Consider the following 21,681-nt stretch of genomic DNA (forward strand, 5'->3'; position numbering starts at 1 on the left):
CTTTTTATCTCTTTTTTTTCCCACCTTGTAGCTTCTTTCCAAGTACTTTCTTAATATTAATTCAGAAAAGAAATATGATTCAGTCATAAATGTGGAATGAGACCAGCTTAATTAACCCCTAAAATCTTTCTAGAATCCACGTTCTCTTTGTTTCCTGAACAGCCTTTTACAAAGTAAAACCATAGATACAGTGTTATGTTTTCTGAATTTAACAACTCCGCTAATGCGAGCGTGGCATGACTATGTCCTCCATATAACAAGGGGAGGACTTTCTCTACCCCTTTGAAGATATTGCCTATTATTTGACCAGTTTGCTGAGGCATTGTGCTGTGCCCTCTTTGCTTTAGATTTAACCTTTAAGTTTTATCCTTCTTTCATTATGCAGTTGACTTTCTTTGTCTTAATTTCCCTATACTGTACATTTTTTGTGTCTGTAGCAAGGCCTGACATCACGTAGCCCATCTCCCTCATGTCCAGAAGGAAATGGACGTGACACATGTCAGTGCACTTGTTGACAAGCAACACAAAATGTTTTATGTATTTTGGCCATGCTGTTTTACTGGAAACATTAACTTCTTGGAGGGGCTGTTGGAAAAATTAGTTCCATAGCTCTCCAGAATAACATTTGCACCTTGATTTGAAGACATTCTGAGAGCTTTTTTTCTTCTTTCCTGTTCCATTAAGACCTGGGTCTCCCTACTGCAGCTGTTCTGTTTTTAATGTGTTGCTCCGTTTCCAGGCAGACATACCCCTCTTTGAGTGGAGTTCATTTTTTCTCTGGCTGTTTTTCCATTTGCCTTCTCTTTAGGAGGTAAATTTGTCAGCCTGCTATTTCAGTCTCTCCATTTACTACAGCAGCAGAACCTATGATCAAAGCTGCAACAGTAATATAAAGGAGGAAAACCAAAACTCCACTCTGAATAAGAGCTTTTTTCCCTTTTTCTCTGCTTTTTTTCTTATCTCCAAAAATGGGATGCTACAGACTTCTGTGTCCAAGGAAGCATGGAGAAGAATCCTTGCACCACAGTCTTCACTGGTCCCATAAAAATGCCCAAGTGAATCTGTCAAAACAATGTTACTGCAGGAGCGCAAGACTTGTGTGGTTAATTGCCCTGAACCACAGATTGCTTTCTGATGAATTTGGCTTATTTTTCTGGGAGTTTTGTAGCTGCCCATTGATTTTCTGCATATACACAGCAGACCTTGACTTAAGGTATCTTTCTTTTTGGTGTTTCAAAGACAGCAACCTAACTAAGCACTCATGTCCTCACCCTGCTGCGTGGGTATGCCTGCATCCAGCCAGTCCTCACTGCTAGTGTGGTGGCTGCATTGCCAGCTAGCAATGTGAAATGTCAATTTGAGCAGCTGGTTGTCACTTTTATAAGCCCAGGAGCATCTGACCAGAACTGATTTTCAATTGGTGACAGGTTTGGGGGTTTTTTTTGTGGAAAGTGCTTTAAAAAGTGGTTTAAAGGTGATCCACAGTGTGCATCTGAGTTTCAGGAAAACTCTAAAGCCAAAGTTTTCAAGTAAACCTATTTTCCTAAACAATTACTGTGGTTACATTTCATTTTTTTTCTTCTCTTGCTAAAAGCCAAACTCATAACTACTATTTGATGAAAATTAACTCTGGACATCTCCTTTTCCATCAGTGTAAGGTGTCTACTGTTTGTTTGGTGAGGCTTGGTCCTATCTGATATTACTGTCCTCCAGTGAGGACATGTCTTACTGCAAATTTATGGTGGCCTCCAGACCTTTTCCAAGTCTGGGTCTGCATGGCATCCAACGTGAAATTGCAAGTCTGGATTAAGCCAGAACAGATTGCCTGAAGCAATGTCCTGACAGGTTGTCTGTCATCAGTCCACAGCAGGCATGGGAAAGGTGGAGGAAGCCATGCCTGTGCCATCTCAAGAGGATGCTGTAGGACCCACCACTGTCACCAGCAAGCTGATGGGGGAATAGAATGGGAAGCTGGGTGATATCAAGTTGTCATGTTCTTCTAAGAAGTGTGTAGAAGGGAAAAGCCCAGAAGGTATGTGGATTTTGCTTTCCCTACCAATATTTATCTCAATTTCACCAGCAGCTCTGCATCAGCCAGGCAATCATCCAGTAGGTACTTCAGAGTAAGGAGACTTGATTTACTGGTTGGCCAGAAGATTCCCAGTAATATATTAAAACAAGTCCCTATTGTAGGAAGAGTAGAAAAGAGCATTCAGAAGTGGGTTGGTTTCCCACCAGAAATTTTAATAGATGAGATTTGTCTATCCCCTCCCTTTTTTTCTGGAGTATTTTGTGGAAGAACTTAAAAGCTACAAAAAATTAATCTACTGACTAGATAGGTGGAAGAGATGGGGAGTGAAGGAAGACTTTCTGAAAATGACAGAATCCACCCAAAAGCCTGGCAGGTCAATATTGGGGCAATAACAAATTGTGAGAGGTAATAAAATGACAGGCAAAGATGTGGCAACTGCAGCTTTCCTCTCACCTCTGACATTGCAGATCTTTCCCTCTCAGACGTAGGCAGACTCTTCTCCACACAGAGGAGGCAGAGGGTGGAGCTCAGCGCCTGTATAAATTATATGTGTCCTTCATGTTATTTCAGCAGCAACAACAAGCTGTGAGCGTGTTTGTCCGCTGACAGATCTGTTACCCAAATTGAGCTTTCTGTTGCTGTCGCCATCTTGCCCGACATGGGGAGCCCACCAGCCAAGGTAAGAGAATCGCAGCTTGCCGCTTTGCTGGGGCCCCGCACCTTGCTTTGGGGACCTCCCTGCTCCAGTTCTCGCGAGCAAACTCCCTCCTCTTTGCATCTGTTGAGATGCAGAGACAAACTGCTGCTGGTGCGATGTGGCAGGGTCATCTTGGACCTTGCAAATTTACCGTTTTAAAAATTTACCCTTTTACCTCCCAGTAACTAATATGTAAGCAAGCTTCAGCGAAGCCGCAGTGAAAATGTGGCCTTTTTCTTTCATCGCGAGTTGTACATGCTGGAATGAACACTGGGAAGGAAGAGAGGGCTGGCCCTGATGAGTTTACTTCACTGTAAAATGAAAGTGCTTTAGCCCTACTGCACACTTCTCTCAGGATAACACACAGAATCACGTTCGTTGTTGCTTCAGCTGAAAAAACCAACAGTTTCTAGCAACAAAGCATAATTTATGTTACTTTAGCTGCAGGGGAGAGTTCTAATGAGCTATTTGGCCGATTTAGCTATCTTCAATGTAATGTTTACAGCATCTGTGATTCTAGTGGAGGTATTTCATGTCTGGACTCGAATTTTCTAATAGTAAGTTCCATTCAGAGATTTTAACTGATAGTTTTTAGTATAAATCAACAGAATTACTAGCTGAGAGTTATTTTCTCATGTATATATTTTAAAAGGATGCGTTGTCTTAAATACAAGATGTGAATAATTTACAACTAACTGTTCTTTATGTATCGAACCCTATGTCAAAATTTGCAGCAAATAAAATAAATATGGGAATTCATGGGCTTTAAATATAGTGAGAAACAATGTTGCATGCTGTGGCTTATAGGCAACCATTAATCGTTAAGAAAAAAGAATACTTATATACTTGTGCCGCGGTAATATTTGCTGGTGACGTTAAAGATTCAGGAAAATAACAGTAGCTTGAACAGATAGCTCAAATGTCAGATTGAAAATATTCAAACATTTGATTCTCAGGGCAAAGAATGTAAATTGTAATGTAATGTACTTGCTGGATGAAATTTGAATCGTATCTGTCTACCTGTTAGATCCAGAGCTATTTATCTATCTTAGATATAAGTATTATCTATAAATTTTAAATATCAATGTCGTATCTCATAAGATATTTCTGAATCTGATAGATGAGTGGATAGCTTAGGTATAATTTTATCTAGAAATTCTCAATTACAGCAAAAGTTTTTGCATTTCACCCTAATGCTGCAACTGCTCTTCCACGAGTGTAGACATACTTGTTAATAGGCAGCACTGCCAAAAGCTTAGAGCACAAGCATAGCTTCAGGTCAGAAAGCTTCTGCTCCCAAGGAAGGAGACTCATTCAGCACTGCAGGTAGCTCTGCCATTTCTGTCAGGCAAATGCATTTTTCAGTATATCTAAATTGGTAAATAGATACAAAAATCAGAACAGAGTGGATTTGTCGTTTGTTGTTGGTTTTTTTTTTAGTAAAAAAAGCAAGTTGTTTAGAAAAGTGTGACTACTTTGAACTATCTAGGAAGACCTATTTAAAGTCTCCCAGTTAATTTTTTGTTGTTTAAAAAATGCTAGCAAATTGGCACAGAAATGATGGACAATATTAATTTACAACTTGCTGGGAATGCTTTTGATATTCGTAACAGGATCCTCACTTCTGCTCAGACAAGAATAATTACTCTTTAGTGGTTTTATTTTGTGAATTATGGAATAAATTTTATGTGGTAAAATACTCAGAAGTTCTGTCAATGGAAAGCCCCGAGGGACCCACTCGTAGATGTAAAGAGGTGACTGATAGAATATGAACAGCGATGCATCCCAAACCCACAATGACTCTTGAAACAACCCGTCAGGGATATAATGAAATTACAGTAAATATTTGTAAGGTGGATTAGATTCACTCACTAACTGTTCAACTTCCAATGATAAGATTTTGGATAACTGTGATTCCTGAGGGAAATGAGGCTTTCATGGTCGTGCTCTCTCCTTCTATCCCCTCTCCTGGTTTTGCATATTTCTTCATTCAGTTGCTTTTCCCACCAGAAGTTTGCATTCCTCTAATTTTAATGAAAATACGCAGCTGGTTGAAAAGACAAATTGCTAGCAGTATTCTCACTGGTGGAGGGCCTAATAAACTCAGCCTATATGAATCTATGTGGAAGAGAGTGCTTTGGTACCGGTCTGGTCATGAAGCTTTTTTATAGTTTATAAGTTTATCACTTTAACCTTAATTTGGTAAATTGCCAAGTTGTAGTCAAACCGAAAACCTCAGTATCTAGGTAAGAATATGTCAAATGATTACATTTGGTGTGAGATCTTGTACAGAGGATATTGTACAGCTTCTAGTACACAACTGGAGAAAGGAAAAGTAATCTGTGAAAGAAAGTAATTATTTGTATCTGAAAGATATTGATAAAGCTGAGTGGTAAATTCTACAGCTATTGACAGAGCGTCAAAAGACAGAGAGCAAACTCCTCATATAAAACTTCATATAACTTGGTGTTATCCCACGGTGATAACTTCACTCAGAGAACTGCTTAGGTTTGGCGCAGGGGGAGCGAAACACTGAGATTTAAATCAGCCTTCCAACATGTATGAACCAAGGACTTCTTTCAAAAGAAAAGAAAAAAGAGGTGGTGATTGGTTGCCAGGCTCTGTGGATACTACCCACGAGAAAACTAACTTTCTAGTGAAGGTAGCTGTGTTCTAGGAGCAGCACGGAGGGGCAATAAGGGGTGAAATCAAAGATATGAGCTGTTGGTAGGTTTTCTTCTTTCACTGCCATCCAAAGACTGTCTCAGTAGGCTCCTCATTGTTAATGAGCTTTGAGAAGATTTCATACTCTTAAAGTTGTCCTTTTGGGATGAAACCTTGAAGTGACTAATTGCCTGTAAACAGGAAAATTATGTGTCCTCCTGAAGCTGACTAGTAAATGACTATTCTCTGGAAGGCAGACTGTAGGCCAGCACATGTGTATTATTACAAACAATGAGCAACAGATGAGAATTTTCAATTTGTTAAGGTTTGACACAGTTGTGGCAATTCTGCCATGCTAGTTTTATCTCCTGTTTATTGGCTTTTCTGTATTTTAGACCTGAAATGACTCCCCCAAAGCTTGTTTTGAGAGTATAGAAATGCAGTTTACTGCTAAATGCTATCATGTGAAAAGAAGTTTGGGTTTTTTGTTGGGTTTTTTTGTTTGTTTGGTTGGTTGGGTTTTTTTCTTTCTTTTTTCCCCCCATTTTTTAGCCTGCTCTGGCTAAAGACTCTGCTATTATTTATTGGTCTGGAGTGTCTAGGAGGTCTAGGATGCAAATATACATGGGTAGCTGAATCCTGCCCTCTGTCATTGGCATCAATATGGCACTACTAGTTTTCCAGCAAAAATAAGAATAATGCGCTTCTGGGAAAGCTACCTTTGACTCTGGATATTTTTTACTCTCTGTCTGCCTATGCACGTTATGGTTATGGTTATCCCAAGGAATTGAACTAAAAAGAGCAAGACCAGTACAGCTGCAAGACTGTCAAGAGCTCTCTGGATATGGTGTTTGTGTTTATCAATTTGCATTAATCGTGAAATTACATGTTGCACTTCATGTTATCACAATAGCAAATGGTATCTCTAACCCCAATTATGTTTTCTAGAAGGGTGTTCCGGAGTGCCAGCACTTTTGGGCAAGGACATTTTAGAACCCCAAAATCAGACCCCAACAGGCTGAAAATCAGCTCTGCCTTTTACTGATGGAAAAAAGAATTAGCCTAATTCTGGAAGGTTATCACAGGCTGGTGTAACTGCAGTCGTGGGAGCAGCATGGCTTCTGGCTTCCCCTGGGGATTTGCACAGCCCATAGGATTTATTATGGCCATATTTACCCATCTGAATCTGCTTATCTTTTACCCTGCAACAACACAAGGACTAAGCTGCGCCAAATCAGAAGTAGTGAACAGCCATCTCTGATGATGTTTCCATCATCAGTGGGCAGATGTTGACATGTTTAAGGGAAGTTGAAATGGGAAGGGAGGAGGAGTGAGGCTCTCTGGCTCCAGAGGGAGGGGATGAAAACATCTATGACAACTGAGAGTACTATGGTGATAAATTGCAGATGCACCATTTTTGTAAGCAATTATAAAATTTCCATCATAAAAGGTTCAAAGCAAATTGTGTACCAACATCTGTTTCTCCAGTGAAGGCAGACTCTGAGAATGGTTTGGGCTTCTGTTGAGCAAGGGGGAAGTTGATTACAAAATAACACAGAATTAACATATTAATTAAAACCAGTCAGCCCTGTAATTGGCTACATAATCCAATATTTCATGTTAATGAAACCCACTAGGAATGCTGAGTGTTCCATTTAGTACTTCTATGTTAAATAACTATTTGCACAGGAAAATTAAAGCCAAATTCTTGCAGAGGGCAACTGGAATAATATGGAAGTGTCCCAACTGAAACTTGAAATGTCCATAATGCATTAAACTCAGAAGGTTTTATATATGTCAGTTTCAAATTGGAGGAAAACAGAGTGGAAATTATTCTGGTCACACACGAACAAAATGTGTCTTGAGTTTTTATACAAAAAATGTTTCAATCGACCATTAAGAAGCCAAGAGACAGAGTAATCTGTGATTTTTTTAGGTTTAACAATGGGGTTCCTCTGCTCAGGGCAACCCTTGAATATTAATCTGAATTTAAGAAGGGCGTAACTTTAAAAGTGACATCATAACATTTAATATTAAACCTTTATTTGAAGGTGCTAATTCAGAGTTCAAATGGTATCCTCTTGATGTAACGTAATTTACTTCTCAAAAAACCTGAATGAAACTGATTGAAGGCTATGCTCATCTCTAATAAAGATGTCCAGTAGTCTTCACCCCATTTTAAAAGAATTTCAGATTAACTGTAGTGAGTGACTCCTACAGAGAAATTCCTCTTTCTCTAGCTCCTTCTATCTCCAAAGTTAATAATTTCAGTGTCAGGAAAATGAATCATGGTGATATCTTTCTAAATGAAATTGTCAGATTATTTTGTTACAGTGTAATGGATGCTGTCATTTAGACAAATAGATATGATGTTTCAGTCAGTGTGGAGTTTAAGCTGCTGTTCAAACTAAGGGCACACTTCCAATATGGTGTGGCCCTGTTTTAATTTATTAGTGGTAGCAGGACTGTGTACTAGTATTGCTTATTATTGCTGAAAAGCCATGGTAATACGAAAAAAAAATAGATAAAGCACTCAAAAGAAAATGAAAAAGAAATTTATATGTTCCAATTTAAAAAAAAAAAAAGAAGGAAATATTGTTGTGCTTTCAGTATTGTCATGTGTCTGTATATGTGTCTCTATTCAGCCTTATAGGAATGTTGTTTAAAAATGACAAATAATTTCTGGCCAGCTTGGGTTTGGAAGCTTAATTCTTTGCTAGAGTTAGGAACAAGTAACTTGAAATAAGCGTTACCATGATAGCTTGCCTATGAAAGACATAAACCCCATGTCTGGAAGGGAAGTGGTTCCATTCCCATTAGGTGTTTTCAAGACACCTAATGATGTGGGATTCTGTGATCCTACAAAGTATACCTTCTTGTATACCTACAAAGCAGGGCACCTTTTACTTCATCTGAAGGTCTCTGCTGGGTCTATGGTCCAATTCAGTCAGTAGTGCCTTTTGGTGAGGTTGGCCTACCTCATGGAGCATCATGCGAATTTAGTCCTAGTTTAAAGCACTGTGGTAACTGCCGTGTCCTGGCACGGTGTCAGTACCCGGCCAGGCATCTGTGAGCTCCTAGTGTTGCCTTCCAAAGGCCTGGTACTGACCCACCTGCGGCACAGGACCCTTGACAGATAGGCAGTACAACCATACATCAGGTTGTATGAAAACAGGCACCTCACAGTAATAACAAAAAGTTTCCACACCGTTGTCTGAGTCCGTGTTTTCTTTCTCCATCTTCAGTCACTCGAGCTACTTAGCAAATAGCCCAGTGTGCATTTGTGCCATCATCCAAGCATGTTCTACTTCCACTGGAGGGAGGTCCCCGCACTTCAGACAGACAAACAGCAAGGACAGACTGTCTCCTGTACTACTCAAAATACATATAATTTTTGTATTCTGAGCTGATAAAACTAATTGCATTTGTTTTCTCTGCAGATGAAGTTGTGCCCCATCCACGTGCTTTCTGTGAGAATCATACAAGCCAAGAACATCAAGTCAAGAGACCTGTGTGAGTTGTGGTTTTGTTGTGTTTTCAGTCACCTCCAGAGTTTACACAATGAGCAATGTTCCTAAGTTCTGAAGGTATACAAGCAACGTACATAAAGCAGAGCAATAGAAGTACTAATACCAGGGGTATAATTAGATCAAACGCCTGAGGTATCATTAGATTGGAGGACGTATCTAGGGGCATTTCAAGGAACTGGTAAAAATCAAGACTCCCAGATGAATTTTCTGGGCCAATAAGGGAAGGTAGACCTTGTGGGGACACTGCAATGGGTAAATCTGCTTGGAGCTGTTTGTTTTTGATGGTCGTAATGGCTATAAATCGTATAATGGACTGGAATTTTGCCACACAGGCCACATATTTAGGAACCCTTTATTGTAATGTATCAATTATACATGATAATCAAAGGTAAATTAGAGAATTTTAAAAATACAGTATAATTTGGGGTATTTTCTGTCCTCAGATGACCAGTCATGTTAGATATTGATAGTTTCTGGTTAAGGAAGGACTCTGCAGATTGAGTTCTAAGTACACACTGAACACATAGCCAAAACAGACGTTTCTGTGTACTTTTGTATTCAACCTTCTTTAACTCATTGTCTCGCCCTCACAGCCTCCTATGGCTCCTTTTCAAGATGTGCTATGGACCAGTCGTTCAGGTGCCATTTTTGCAGAGGTCTCCCATGGGTTCCTCAGTCAGGACAGAGACCTTGAGCTGTCTTTTCTCACACTCTTGAAACCTCTGGCCTGTGTATTCCTCTGGTGAAAAACGACATGTTCAGCCAAAAAAAGCATCACTTTGCAGTGAGTTACTTGAGTTACAGCTGAGACCATTCACATCTCACCGTGCAGGGCTGAACACAACCTTGACCAAGTCTGGATGCGAGGGAGACCAGAGGGAACAAGTCCCATACTGGTTGAGCAACTGCCTGCCAAAGGGCTTCCTGTACTCCTGTGGCAAATACCACATAGCAATGTCCAGAGGTGGAAACTAGAAAGGTGTTAGTGTGATGAGGCCTGTATTTCTGAGTTTCAATGATCTCTTCTATCTACTCTGTTGAAGGGACAGTTCCACTTTCCTGCCAAAACCTTGCGGGGCATTGTTATTCACTGCTTGATACCGGTCTGAAGTATTTAGGCATCTCAGGCTGCAGTAGAAATCTTCAGTCAAGTCCAGACTCCAGCTCTGAAAGACATCACCTTGGAGATTTCCTTTCACACCGTTGTCAAGCTTCACAAAGTAAATGCACTTTCCCACCCTGGCTCTTCCCAAGGGATGGCTGCTCGAGGCACTGACTACACTAACCATAAGGAGTAGATGTAGGCTGGAAGCGAGATGAAGATTTCCGACTTGCTCATGCCCTGGTTTTCCTGGGGCCCACACTGGCCTTTAGCTGCAAGAGATCTTCTCTAGTACCTAACCCTGTGATATCTCCTCCGTGTGTTTGTGTTGCTAGACTGAGCAAACCAGTCTCCTCTGGTCTTCTCTGTAATATGTATTCTCCTTTCCTGTAATCATCCTAACGACCTTTTTGGAACTAGCTCTAGTTTCAATTAAACTTTTTTAACATCGTTGACTGGAATTGTAGGGACTATGCCCGATGAATGGTCAGTGGGGTCTTTTATACCTCTGTCTCCTCCCATGGGAAACACGGTTCTTAGTGTACTTCGTGTGTGCATGTGTACATTTGCATTTAGTAGTTACTGAGGAATTAGGTGGTTTTTCTTGGTTGCTTCCAACCAATGGTCTCTTTACTTATTTTTAAAACGTAGTAATATTTATTACTCTCCAGAATCACAGCCTTGCCCTACTTTTCATCTATAACATTGGCATTGGGTTTTTAATTTTTCTCTGCTGCAGTGACTGCATCAGACTGCTACGTGCGCTTGTGGCTGCCATCTGCTTCAAATACAAAGCTTCAGACCAAAACCATCAAGAATTCTGACAACCCTGTCTGGAATGAGACTTTCTACTTTAGGATCCAGAGAGAAGTTGAGGTACTAAAAAAGTAGAAATGTCACCATTTTCAATTGCTGGGAATCGACACCCTGTTGATCAACTGTGCTAATTAACTTAAGAAAATGCTTGTGTATCAGAACTGACTGGTTAGCCCAAAACAGTAGACATACGCAGCAGTGTTCCCCTCAGCTAGTTATAGACATCGGTGATATTAATGCCTACATCTGAGCTAGTCCAGATTCACTTTGTTGTCACCTGAGAGAAATAAGTACTTGCTGTAACATGCTTCATCTGGACTATTTTGGATGGTTAATTCAGCAAGAGCTTTCCCTCTACTGGTTGTAAGGGAAGGGTAGAGGAGTTGCTGTGGTGTAGACAACGAATTTAATCCTACCCTAAGCTGTGTAGTTGAGAGAATTTTGGGGATGAAGAAACTAAGTAAGTGTGTTCCTTGGGTGGGTTGTCAGTGTGGTGCAGAGCACTGGACTTTGTTTCTTTCTCAGGATAGTGGGAGCTTTCTGTTATAGGTAGCTGTCTTCTATTTCATCATAAGATTCCCAAGGTTGGGTTTAATGATGGTGTTCCATATTAGCAGACTCCTGAAGGAAAGCGTGTATTTCTTTACTCTTACCCCATGCTAGTCAAGAGCTGCAAAAGTCTGTAACTGTTTTTTTGCTTCTGTGTAATAGCAGCTCAATAAGAGTTCTTATTTGTTTTCTTCTACTACCAGAACATTTTAGAATTGGCAGTGTGTGATGAAGATCCACTCACCAAAGATGACATGCAGTTCACAGTTCTTTTTAATGTTGCTAGAATCAGACCCGGGGAGACAGTCCGTGAGACGTTTGCTTTGAAATCAGAGGTAAGAAGATAGAGGGAGAGACTGGTAAGACCTCATTGTCCACGTTGGCTTCCATGTTAAGTGGGGTGCAGGTCTGCATAAACACATATCCTTATATATCATTATCAATATCTCATCAAATCATATATCATTGTGCTGGATTTTTGTGACTTCGTTAATCTCTTTTCACAGATTCAGAAAATGACACAGCTTCTCTCTCATGCCCATCCTTTCTGTGGGGCCAAAATATGTTAACAGGGAGCATGTGTACATATTAATTTTTGTCTTTTGTAATGTAAATAAATAACTTCCTTACCTTTCAGCTTTTGCCACGCTTAGAGGACATTTCCTCTTAAATGGCAACTAAAAACATGAAGACAACCCACTCGCCACTTGATTCTTTCAGGCTTCTCCTGCTGGTGTTCATGCTGGGTTTCCTTTTGGGTGATTCGGATTTCTCTAGTACATAGTGAAGGGACACCTGTTCTGCAAACATCTTTGGTATTGGGTTAAGGAGCCCATGAAAGAGAGTTGTCCAGAGAGCAAAGCTGGGATAGGTCTGTGACAACTCCTCGGCTTGTCTGAGCTGTGGCTGAGGTATTGCCACAGGCTTATTGCAGGAAGGAGACAGGCCATACCCAAAAGAATAGCTACTTCCCAAATGCTGAAAGCTTGGATCTTCCTTGGGACTCTGCACTTCTCAGCCAGCGAGTGAGTCACTGGGAAATGTAATGATTCAATAACTACCGTCCAGGGTACTCTTGCCTATTCCATCTCTTCTGGATTCAGTGTGAGTGTGCTTTAAATGGTTTGTACATGGAAATGACACTGGCATTAGTCACATTTGTTGCTGGGCTTCAATGCCTTTCCCCATGCACACCATCTTTGCAGAAAGCCATTATATTTCTGTTTCATCAAGCTTTCCCTCTCTGATTGTATCTTTGGAAATATGTATAATTCTACATATCCCACAATGGGAGAATATTAATCTTACCTGTCTTTCACAAGCCTGTGGTTTCCATTGCAGTCTCAGCTTTGGAAAAAGGTAAGGTAACACACAGCTTTTTTTGGTAACACTAGCAGAAGAGAAGTCAGCCATGGAAGTGCTTTTTTAGGTTTGTCTATACTGCCAAATTCTTGCAGGCTCCAATAATCCGTATTTATTTTACCCTTTTCTTTTTAGAAAGAGAGGTGCATTAAGAAATGGGAAAGTTTGGAAGTGGAATTCTGGATGGAAAGAATGTGAGTAAAATTCCAAAGCTGAAAGGTATAAATCTGCCAGGGAGTAATAATGTCTCAGGGAAAGCAGAACTTCTTCCAGCTCTTCCTCCCAGTAGTGAGCCGAAATTACGGTTTCAAACTTTTTAAACTTTAACTTCCCCAGCTAATTCTGCCTTTCAATGTTTTTCATACAAATCTTACCTTATGTTCAACATGTGTATCCTGATCGTAGAAATGTAGTAACATTGGCACGATGTGATAACTTATACACAATATGTGTGTAAAGCTTGAGAGGTGCTTTTCAAGTTGTTAGTGTTAACTGAACAATGCCTAGAACGCTGCAGTGTTTCTAAAAGATCAGAAAACTTGTCTTGTATTATTATCACAATATATACATAGAGCTATGTAAATAGTATTAGAAAAGCCACCCCTTTGGCAATAGTTTAGTTAAACCGAAAAAACATGCAATCAAGAAATAATAAAATTAAGACCATCCCCCTCAAAGTGGTAATCAACATTGTCTGAAGGACAACAAATCCCATAACATAAACTTTATCTCTCTTTTAAATGCTATCACAAGGTTGGTTGAAGAAAACCCTAAACTATATGTTCTGGCGTGTTTGAGCTTAACATTACCAAAAAAAGGAATATAGTCCAGTCAAAACTGATTAACTGCATGATTAGAAGAAGGAACTGTAAATAAGGTTTCTTATTTTTAAACATGGAAAAGCTGCAGAAGAAAATCACTGATGTTCTTGGTTAATTTCTCCCACAGTGAAACTCAAGAAAACCTATTTAATTTATCTATGAGAGATACCTTAAGAGATGGTATAAGCATCTCCTGCAAATGTGGAAGCAGTCACAGACAGATAGATAAAAAGGGCCGAATGAGATGCAGTGCTTGGAAACTGGACTGAGGTAGATTCAGACTAGAAATAAAAGGAACATCTTTCAGCATTCAAGTTATAAGGCATGTGGTGGATTCACCATCCTAATTATTTACATTTAAATACATTCTACAGCTGAAGTAGAAGTTTTAAGGCTGGAAGTGGTGCTTGGTAAAATACCCTGGACTTTGCAGAAAGTGAAAGATTACATACTACATAACTTTAATGGTCCTTTCAGATATATGAAAGCACTTAAAATTGTGTGTAACGCAGTGATGTTGCAGTATTGGCCTTAATGAGAGATGCTGTTAGTAGACTCTAGAGGTTACTCATAGTATTAAATACCTACATCCATTCAGTCACAGTCCTAGGTCTTACAAGGTAAAAATGGCTAGGACAAAGACTTTTTGTAACTTACCTCTGTGTTTTCCAGTCATACATATAGCACAGTGGGAGCTAATTCTTATTTGCCATTCATTTGTGATCAGTTGTAAATTATAATCTGGAACAGTCAGAAATGTGTTTCCTAATAAGTATTTGCAGAATATATTAATAGTAGTCTTTGCTTTCCCCAAGTCATATGGTCATTTGTTAATAGCAGGACATGATTCCACAAAGACCAATATGTTTTTGTTCTGCTGTTTTAAGCATTGGTATTTTCATGGGCTCTCCTGCCTTTCTTCTGGTTTGGCTACTACATTTTGGTTCATGTGCTTAGCAGGTGATCATGTCTGATGCCTTTTACAAAACAAATTGTGGGACTAACATAACTATATTTAATTTTAAGCAGGAAAGGTCATAAAACTACTATTTTTAAAAAATACCAGATACTCACACAGATTTTGTTTGTTTGTTTTTTGATTCTGTCTTTTCAGTCCTGGCCCTCCAGAGCACCTCATTACCAACGATGTCCTAGTGGTAAGGTTCACACAGGAATTTAGCTTGGAGTGACTTTTCCTTCATTTTGATTGTCTCCTCTTCTCCTCAGCCATCTGAGATTTTATAAAGAGAACAGAAGTTATCATGATAGATAAGAGCATAGTGTGCATTATAAAGTGAAAGATGTGGGAAGATTCCCATTCGTTATGTTGCCCTCTCCATGCAGAAATAGAATCTGTGTTTCTGGAAGTCCTCAGGTATTACAGGTGTCAGTATTTTGCCAAGCTGTGGTTTGTTAATGTTGGAGAACTCCATATTTGTTGGTGTTCAAAGTGAAAACTGCTCATGTTTCGTGTAATACGGTATGGCACTTGGCAGGAAAAACAAAGGTTGTAAATGGGATGAGTCCGTAGAAGGCAATAGTAAGTATTCAGTGTGCTTATGACTGGGTTATCTAATGTAACAGCTTTTTGGGAAATGAGTTTTTTAATAAAGAGTTATTTTAGTCGTTGAAACAGAGTCCTCTTTTGGTATTAGTCAGCATGTGGTACATTACCTGTTTCCTTGGGCTGGCCTAGCGGCTAAGGTGTACAAAGTACTTCATGCCAGCCACTCCAAACCTGCACGTGATTTCCAGGTGCTAGTCTTTAATACCCCTCAGGCAAAGTAACACATATTGTGTTCTTTCCCCCTTGTTTTCTGTGTGAGGCATAATGATTGGCATGCGTTGTTCCTGAAATGGCTTGGAAAGCTGTCCTGGCATGACTTATTAAAGGTGAACTGGAGTGACTCAGGTGGAGGGTAGGGTGGAATAAATCCATGATCTCCCAACATCAGGACCAGCAAGAAGATGCCTTGTAGACTAATCACTGCCACAGTACACAGAAACTCATCATCAGGTGTTTTCCCCCCACCCTTCCTAAATAACTATCAGATACATGTATAGCTGTCGGCAATAGTGTGTTGTACAGAGTTTTCTGATTTTGTGATAATTTGAATGGGTATAACAACCTCTGACAACGCACCGCTGAATGGACAAGCTAGTTCTGAAGCAGTGTAACTGGGCTACTGTCCTGGGATAATGAGCTCTGAATTTACTCTTCTGCAGCTGGATTGCTTCCAGCACTGAGGCCAATTTAGTTGGCTCTGTGTTTGGGAAGTGGTTGTCTGCATGATGTTTCATTATTTGCTGCAGATGTGGCATTTGCGACCTTCACGCTTTTCCACTCCTGTCTTTTACAGTCCCGTGAGGTTTGCTGCTTGGAAGTGCAAGTGGACGTTAATGAAAGCAGGAAATATTTGAGAGGTATGCCAATTTCTCTGTGAAGTGAGGACATGACCAAATCAACCTTATCATAGTCATTCAGACCCAAATGAAGGCACTTTAGGATACAGAGGTGACTAAGAATGTTCTAAAACCAACAAAACATAATGCAATTGAAAGTCCCTGAACTGCCTTCAGTTGTAACGCTGATCTGTGTGTCTTTTCCTTGAAGCTATACAGTTTGGACACAGTAACCTTGGCTGGTGGAAGTATGAGAGAGTGCTGATGCTGGGAGCACTCCAGGCTATGGGGTAAAGGCAGGAGTACCAGTTCCTGTGCTGTAGGAGACTTGCCAGTGTGGCTTACGGAGGAGTTACCACAGAGAATGACTCCATCAGAAAGTCTGCCAACTTTGTTAGCTATTTTGCCTGAACAGCAGTATTATTCTCTAAACCAATCTGTTTTCACTAGAGGGTAAAAATCTCGTGCTTACGGTGCCTGCATCTCATGAGGGAACACAGAAAACTACAGAGGACACAGATACTTTCTACTTCCATTGCGTGAAGGCTTGGGAGCCAGTTCTAAAAGTCAGGCTGCAGGTAATGGGCACTATACAATACCACTGTTCACACTGCTTGCTTATTTCCAGTGTCACTAAAACAGTGAAGAACTGGATTCTTTCTATTCTGTGAATAAACAACATGCTTTTTGTTCTCTGTAGAAAGTTTCTGATAAGGAAGATGACAACAGCAATTTAAGTGACACCTTGACAGTACCTCTGAAATTTCTCCCTGTTGGACATAAAGTGAAAGTAACCCTCCCTGTAAGACATGTAAGTGCTTCACCATTTATATGATCTTTTGGAGAGAAGAGTAGAGTAACCCTCAGTATTTAAAACCATAACATTTTTTTTTTTTTTAAATTTATTAGTAAGTCTGAGTAAGAATTTTGTGCAAGTATAAGCTTTCTGTGAAAAAGGTTAGTTTTCTCAGAGAAATATCAAGTTTCTGTCAATAAAATCAGTAACTGGGAATTTGTCCTGGCCAGTTTTAGATGCATTTCAGACCAACCTCTGCTATCCTTACACATTTCAAGGAGAATATTCAATACCCCTAGCAAGGCTTTGGGATGCCCCACTGCCCTTTACCAAGCCTGGGTGGCCAGCTCAGTCTATATATCTAAATTTTAGATGGCTAAAGTTAGATGAGTTGTATCTTACCCTCAGAAACAATTCTGTCACATTCTTCTTTGCGTACAGTCATGATGGTGACTGGTGGATAGGTGCAACTCTAAGCTGCTTTAAAAGCAGCAGTAATGCTGCTGTGTGGCCAGATGGATCTGTTAACAATAACCAGACATCTTTTCCCAGACCTTGCAGCAAATGAGAGGCAAAAATAGGAGGAGAAGAATTTCTCAGCAGCCTTTCCCGTAAAGAGAATGAATATCTGTTTCACCACTAGTGATTCCCCACCCCTCTGTTTGGACTCTTTTACCTCCAGTAGCTTTTTGGAAGGATGTGGGGACTTGTATTTCCTCTTCTATCACTGTCTTTCTCGGGCTACTGTTCTTCATCCTCAAGAGTAGGAGGGTAGCAATGTGATACTGCTGCTGGGTTAGGATGGTTTGTGGAGGTATATTCACAGTTATGATGAAATCCTGTATCACAGCCTGTTGATCTGGCACTTCGACTCCTCCTGCCTCTTTTGCTTCTCTGTAGTATAAGTTTGGTGTTTAGTTGCTTTTCCTCTATTTCCCACTTCAGTTTTCCAAAAAAATGTGTGCAGGGTGGTAGTGGTGGGGCATTCCCGGAGGCACTGGAAATCTGGGTTTCAAACCTTCTCTTTTTCCCAGTCATTCACATCCCTGATCTAATTTCTTTGTTTACAGAATGTGCCACTGCAGTTGTACCTCCAGCTAAATGAGTGGTAAGAGGACCGGGTTTTTTCTCTAAAGATTTTATTGCTCTTTGAACTGTGAATTTAAGAAGAGTATCCTTTATTTAGATACAAGGAATGCACAAGACTAGAGGCAAAATATAACAATGGTTAAGTCACCACTAAAGAGTCACCACAACAGATCAAAGTTAAATGTCCTTAGGACAAAAGAGTCATGCCAAGATGCATAAAAAAAATTATGAGAATTTCAAACAGTGAGAAACTTAGTCACTGAGTGTCCTTTGCGTCAAAGAACCAAAGACTGAGATTTGGAGGCATCTTCAAAAGGGACACAGAAGCGGGAAGAAGGCAGAGGGAGAAGGGAATTTGAAATAAGCAAAACATCCAGAGTACATACATTACACAAACCACACAGGTGTTCTTAAGAAAACAGGGTTGTGGCTCTGGTGATATCAATAGAAAGAAGCACAAGCTAGGGAAGACGAAATTTTACACTGTAAAATAATGAGACAGGAAACAAATAAACCAAAGTTATTTGAATATCTTTTTCACTGTACTGTTTCTGTATAAATCTGTGGTATAAATCCCCGTGAAAGACCTTGTTAGGTTCAAGTTGCCCTTTGCTCAGAAATTTTATGAAGCAGAAAGAGAAAGGATTCAGCTTACAAAGCTACTGAAAGACAAAAAGAAGCCTTTCTTTTTTCATATTTGCTATCCTTAGCTGGCAGTAAAACTTACACTGAAACATCAGAAAAATATAGAGACCACGTAGAAGCAAAGCAGTTGATTTCTTTGAAACTGGAAGCTGCATTTCTGTCTCTAAATCTGAAGAGTGAATCATGATTTTTTATGATATTTAGTAGGCTAGAGTTGCTGAAAGTAGACCCATATAAGTTTTAAACACCAATCCTGTGCCTCTGGATTTATTTTTGTTTCAGCACAGAAAAATTAGATGTGCGCTTAGGGTATGATCTGTGCCAAGAAGAGCAAGAATTCTTACAAAAAAGGAAGAGAGTCGTTGCCAGTGCCCTGAGAAGGGTTCTTCATCTGGAAAGAGATCTACATGGACACGAGGTCTGTGAGTTGGAATCCAAGCATGGGGTGTGGGTCTATTGAATTAGGATTGGCACAAGTCCCCACCAAATTTCTAGTGGTTTTTGTATGTTGATGACAAACCCATTGAGGACAGAAGTTCTCAGTGTGGCGTACCCCATACTCATCTAAAATTTCAGCTCAGCTATTCATGCCTCCATTCTTTTCAATGGGTCAAATTCCCAAGGACATACTATACCACTCTTCAAAGCCAGAGTTTCCAACAGTGTGATGCAGCGAGTCAGCAAGATATGAGGCCGTGGGTACCTTGTTTTATGCACGGCCTAGTCAGACAACCCTAACCAGTAAGGAAATAGAGGAGTATTTGAAATTCACCTCACGTAGATATTTATGAAATCATTGTAATGTCCCTTCTTTAGGCTTACGCTTTTTTCTTCATTTTCAGAACACTTTTCACAAAAAGTCAAAATCCTTTAGGGCGAAGAAAGAACATTTTATAACAAGCTCCAGCTGAAGTGTGTTTTGTTGCCAAGATCCAGGGTGAATTTTTAAGTGAACATTTATTTTCTTGCTGGAATTGTATTTGTTGAATGGATGATGTCCAAAGAATCATTTTGTTTGCTTAATATATTTTTTCTGAACTCTGCTCAGGACTTTCTTGAATCCGTTCTTAATTACAGTTATTGCAATTTTTGATATTTATAATAATATCATATCATTATCTGTTATTAAGCATTGAAATTCCAATTATAAAGAACAAGGGAAGGAAGGAAGGAAGGAACGAAGGTTAAAATCACTGCATATTCAAACTCATCCAAGCTTTTGGGTTAAGGGAACTTACTGAGTATCTGGAGGTTAATTTAAAGAAGGTACTGGTAAAGACAGGCTGAATGTAGATTTCATTTCATTGTCCTCCAATGAAGTCTGCTGAGGAAATTATAAGAGCTGTAATTAGACTTTTCCAAGTAGGCAAGTGAGTAACTTTTTGAAGATAATACTTATGTTTTGAACAGGTCCCAGTAATAGCTGTTATGGCAACAGGCGGAGGCCTCAGAGCGATGTCAGCTATGTTTGGCCACCTCTTAGCTCTTCAGAAGCTAAATCTGTTGGACTGTGTTACCTATGTCACCGGGGCTTCTGGCTCGACATGGTGCGTATAGAAATGAGTTTTGTATTTGGAATGACTGTGACACTACATTTCCACACAGTGAGAGAGATGCATCTCTTTGGAAGTCTCACATTATTAATAAGTGAATGTAATTCCCTGGTAAAGCCATTACTGTTAGCTCTTGATCATAACTTCAGTTTAGGCTTGACAATTCTCTTCTTTGATGAAGGTGGCTGGGTAAATGTTGTAGTTTTCCAAAATTATCTGAATAAATGTGTGATTTTCTCACGTTTCTGTTCTTTAGGACCCTAGCAGACCTGTATGAGCATGCTGACTGGTCACAGAGGAGTCTGGAAGGGCCACTTAAGGCAGTAAAAGAACAAGTGACAAAATGCAAGCTCAACCTTATGTCCATAGAGCACCTGAAGTATTATCACAAGGAACTGGCCGAAAGGGCAAAAGCAGGACATGTGCCATCTTTTACAACTCTGTGGTCACTTGTTCAGGAAATGTTCTTACATGAACGGGTATGTGGTTTGTGGTTCATACCACACATTTGGGAAAAATCCACCCATTTTCTTTAGAGCTTTATTCTTTGAGGGCATGACGTAATGTGTGAAACAAATTCAGAGTGGCTGAGGCACTCCAGTGGGATTTGTAAACAATGACAGAGGGTCTTGTAGCTGGGATTTTCAAGAGTAGCTAATCGTTTGAAGATGCCTCTGTACTTGGGTGCCCAACAGCTAGCAACTTCAGTAGGCAATCTTTCAGAAAGATCTGAGCGATTCCTTCTGAAAAGTCAGGTCTTTTCAAGTCTTGTTCTAGTTGGACACTTCAGAGCTAGAGTAATCTGTCCTCATATGAAGATTGGTTTCAGCCTTAGTAAAGATCTGTGGGATGCAGGCAGTCAAGGCACTTTGGTATTAATGAAGAGGTTCCTAGCTATCAAAAAGGCAACAAGGAAGGAAAGTGCAGGAACATGAAGGAAGAGGTCTCTTATAAAAGCATGACTCACAGATTTCTCTGGGTTGTAAAACATCTGTTGTCTATCTGTACTCAGGTAGATTGTGTCAGTGTTTTTGCCTTACGCTCTTCCAGAGTTTTACTGTGATTTTTTTATCTCTTTGATTAGCCAAGAAAGTACAAACTCACAGACCAACGCAAGGCATTGGAGCACGGACAAAACCCATTGCCTTTCTATGCAGTCCTCAATGTGAAAGAGGAAAAGTTCGGTACTTTCAAATTTAGAGGTAAGTATTCCCAACGTTTCTTCTGACTCTGAGTAGGGAGTAAAGAGAATTTGGAGGGAGGGTGCGTGTGTGTGGACAATGAAAGGGAAACAGATCTGTTGCTTGCCCTGACTGTGTATTCATCTTTTAATAAAATGTTTGTCTTTTTTGCAAACTGGGTGTTGATTAGAAAGAGCAGGGTAACATCCTCAGGCATGAACGGGGCATTTCTGAAGAGCTGGGGTGAAGTTCTAGTTTTGCCACAGATATTGTGAGTGAGTGTGGGCAAATCATGTGATCTTTTTCTGCCTCAGTTCACACCTACGGAATGGCTTTGATGGTTCCTTAGTTTGTAGAGGTACTGTGAAATGTAATTGTCATTTCCCTAAATACTACACTGATGAGGGTATGAAAATGGAGTGGAGAATGATTGCTGTGATG

At 40.0% G+C, this 21,681-nt stretch overlaps 1 protein-coding gene across 1 annotated transcript in view; it reads left to right on the forward strand.

The window, feature by feature from the left end:
- Positions 1-2,690: 2,690 nt before the first annotated feature.
- The window catches only part of LOC141465707 (cytosolic phospholipase A2 beta-like), a 30,561-nt gene continuing 11,570 nt past the window's right edge, over positions 2,691-21,681 (forward strand). The window contains exons 1-15 of the mRNA XM_074149276.1: positions 2,691-2,711; positions 8,834-8,906; positions 9,967-10,143; positions 10,765-10,901; positions 11,594-11,725; positions 12,888-12,946; positions 14,688-14,730; positions 15,934-15,997; positions 16,427-16,554; positions 16,677-16,787; positions 17,843-17,880; positions 18,789-18,924; positions 19,917-20,053; positions 20,316-20,538; positions 21,144-21,261. Of these exons, the coding sequence (XP_074005377.1) occupies positions 2,691-2,711; positions 8,834-8,906; positions 9,967-10,143; positions 10,765-10,901; positions 11,594-11,725; positions 12,888-12,946; positions 14,688-14,730; positions 15,934-15,997; positions 16,427-16,554; positions 16,677-16,787; positions 17,843-17,880; positions 18,789-18,924; positions 19,917-20,053; positions 20,316-20,538; positions 21,144-21,261 (1,597 nt within the window). The remainder of the gene's footprint in view (positions 2,712-8,833; positions 8,907-9,966; positions 10,144-10,764; positions 10,902-11,593; positions 11,726-12,887; positions 12,947-14,687; positions 14,731-15,933; positions 15,998-16,426; positions 16,555-16,676; positions 16,788-17,842; positions 17,881-18,788; positions 18,925-19,916; positions 20,054-20,315; positions 20,539-21,143; positions 21,262-21,681) is intronic.

The sequence above is a fragment of the Numenius arquata genome, chromosome 6, assembly GCF_964106895.1.
Source record: "Numenius arquata chromosome 6, bNumArq3.hap1.1, whole genome shotgun sequence".
NCBI classification, from domain to species: Eukaryota; Metazoa; Chordata; class Aves; order Charadriiformes; family Scolopacidae; genus Numenius; species Numenius arquata.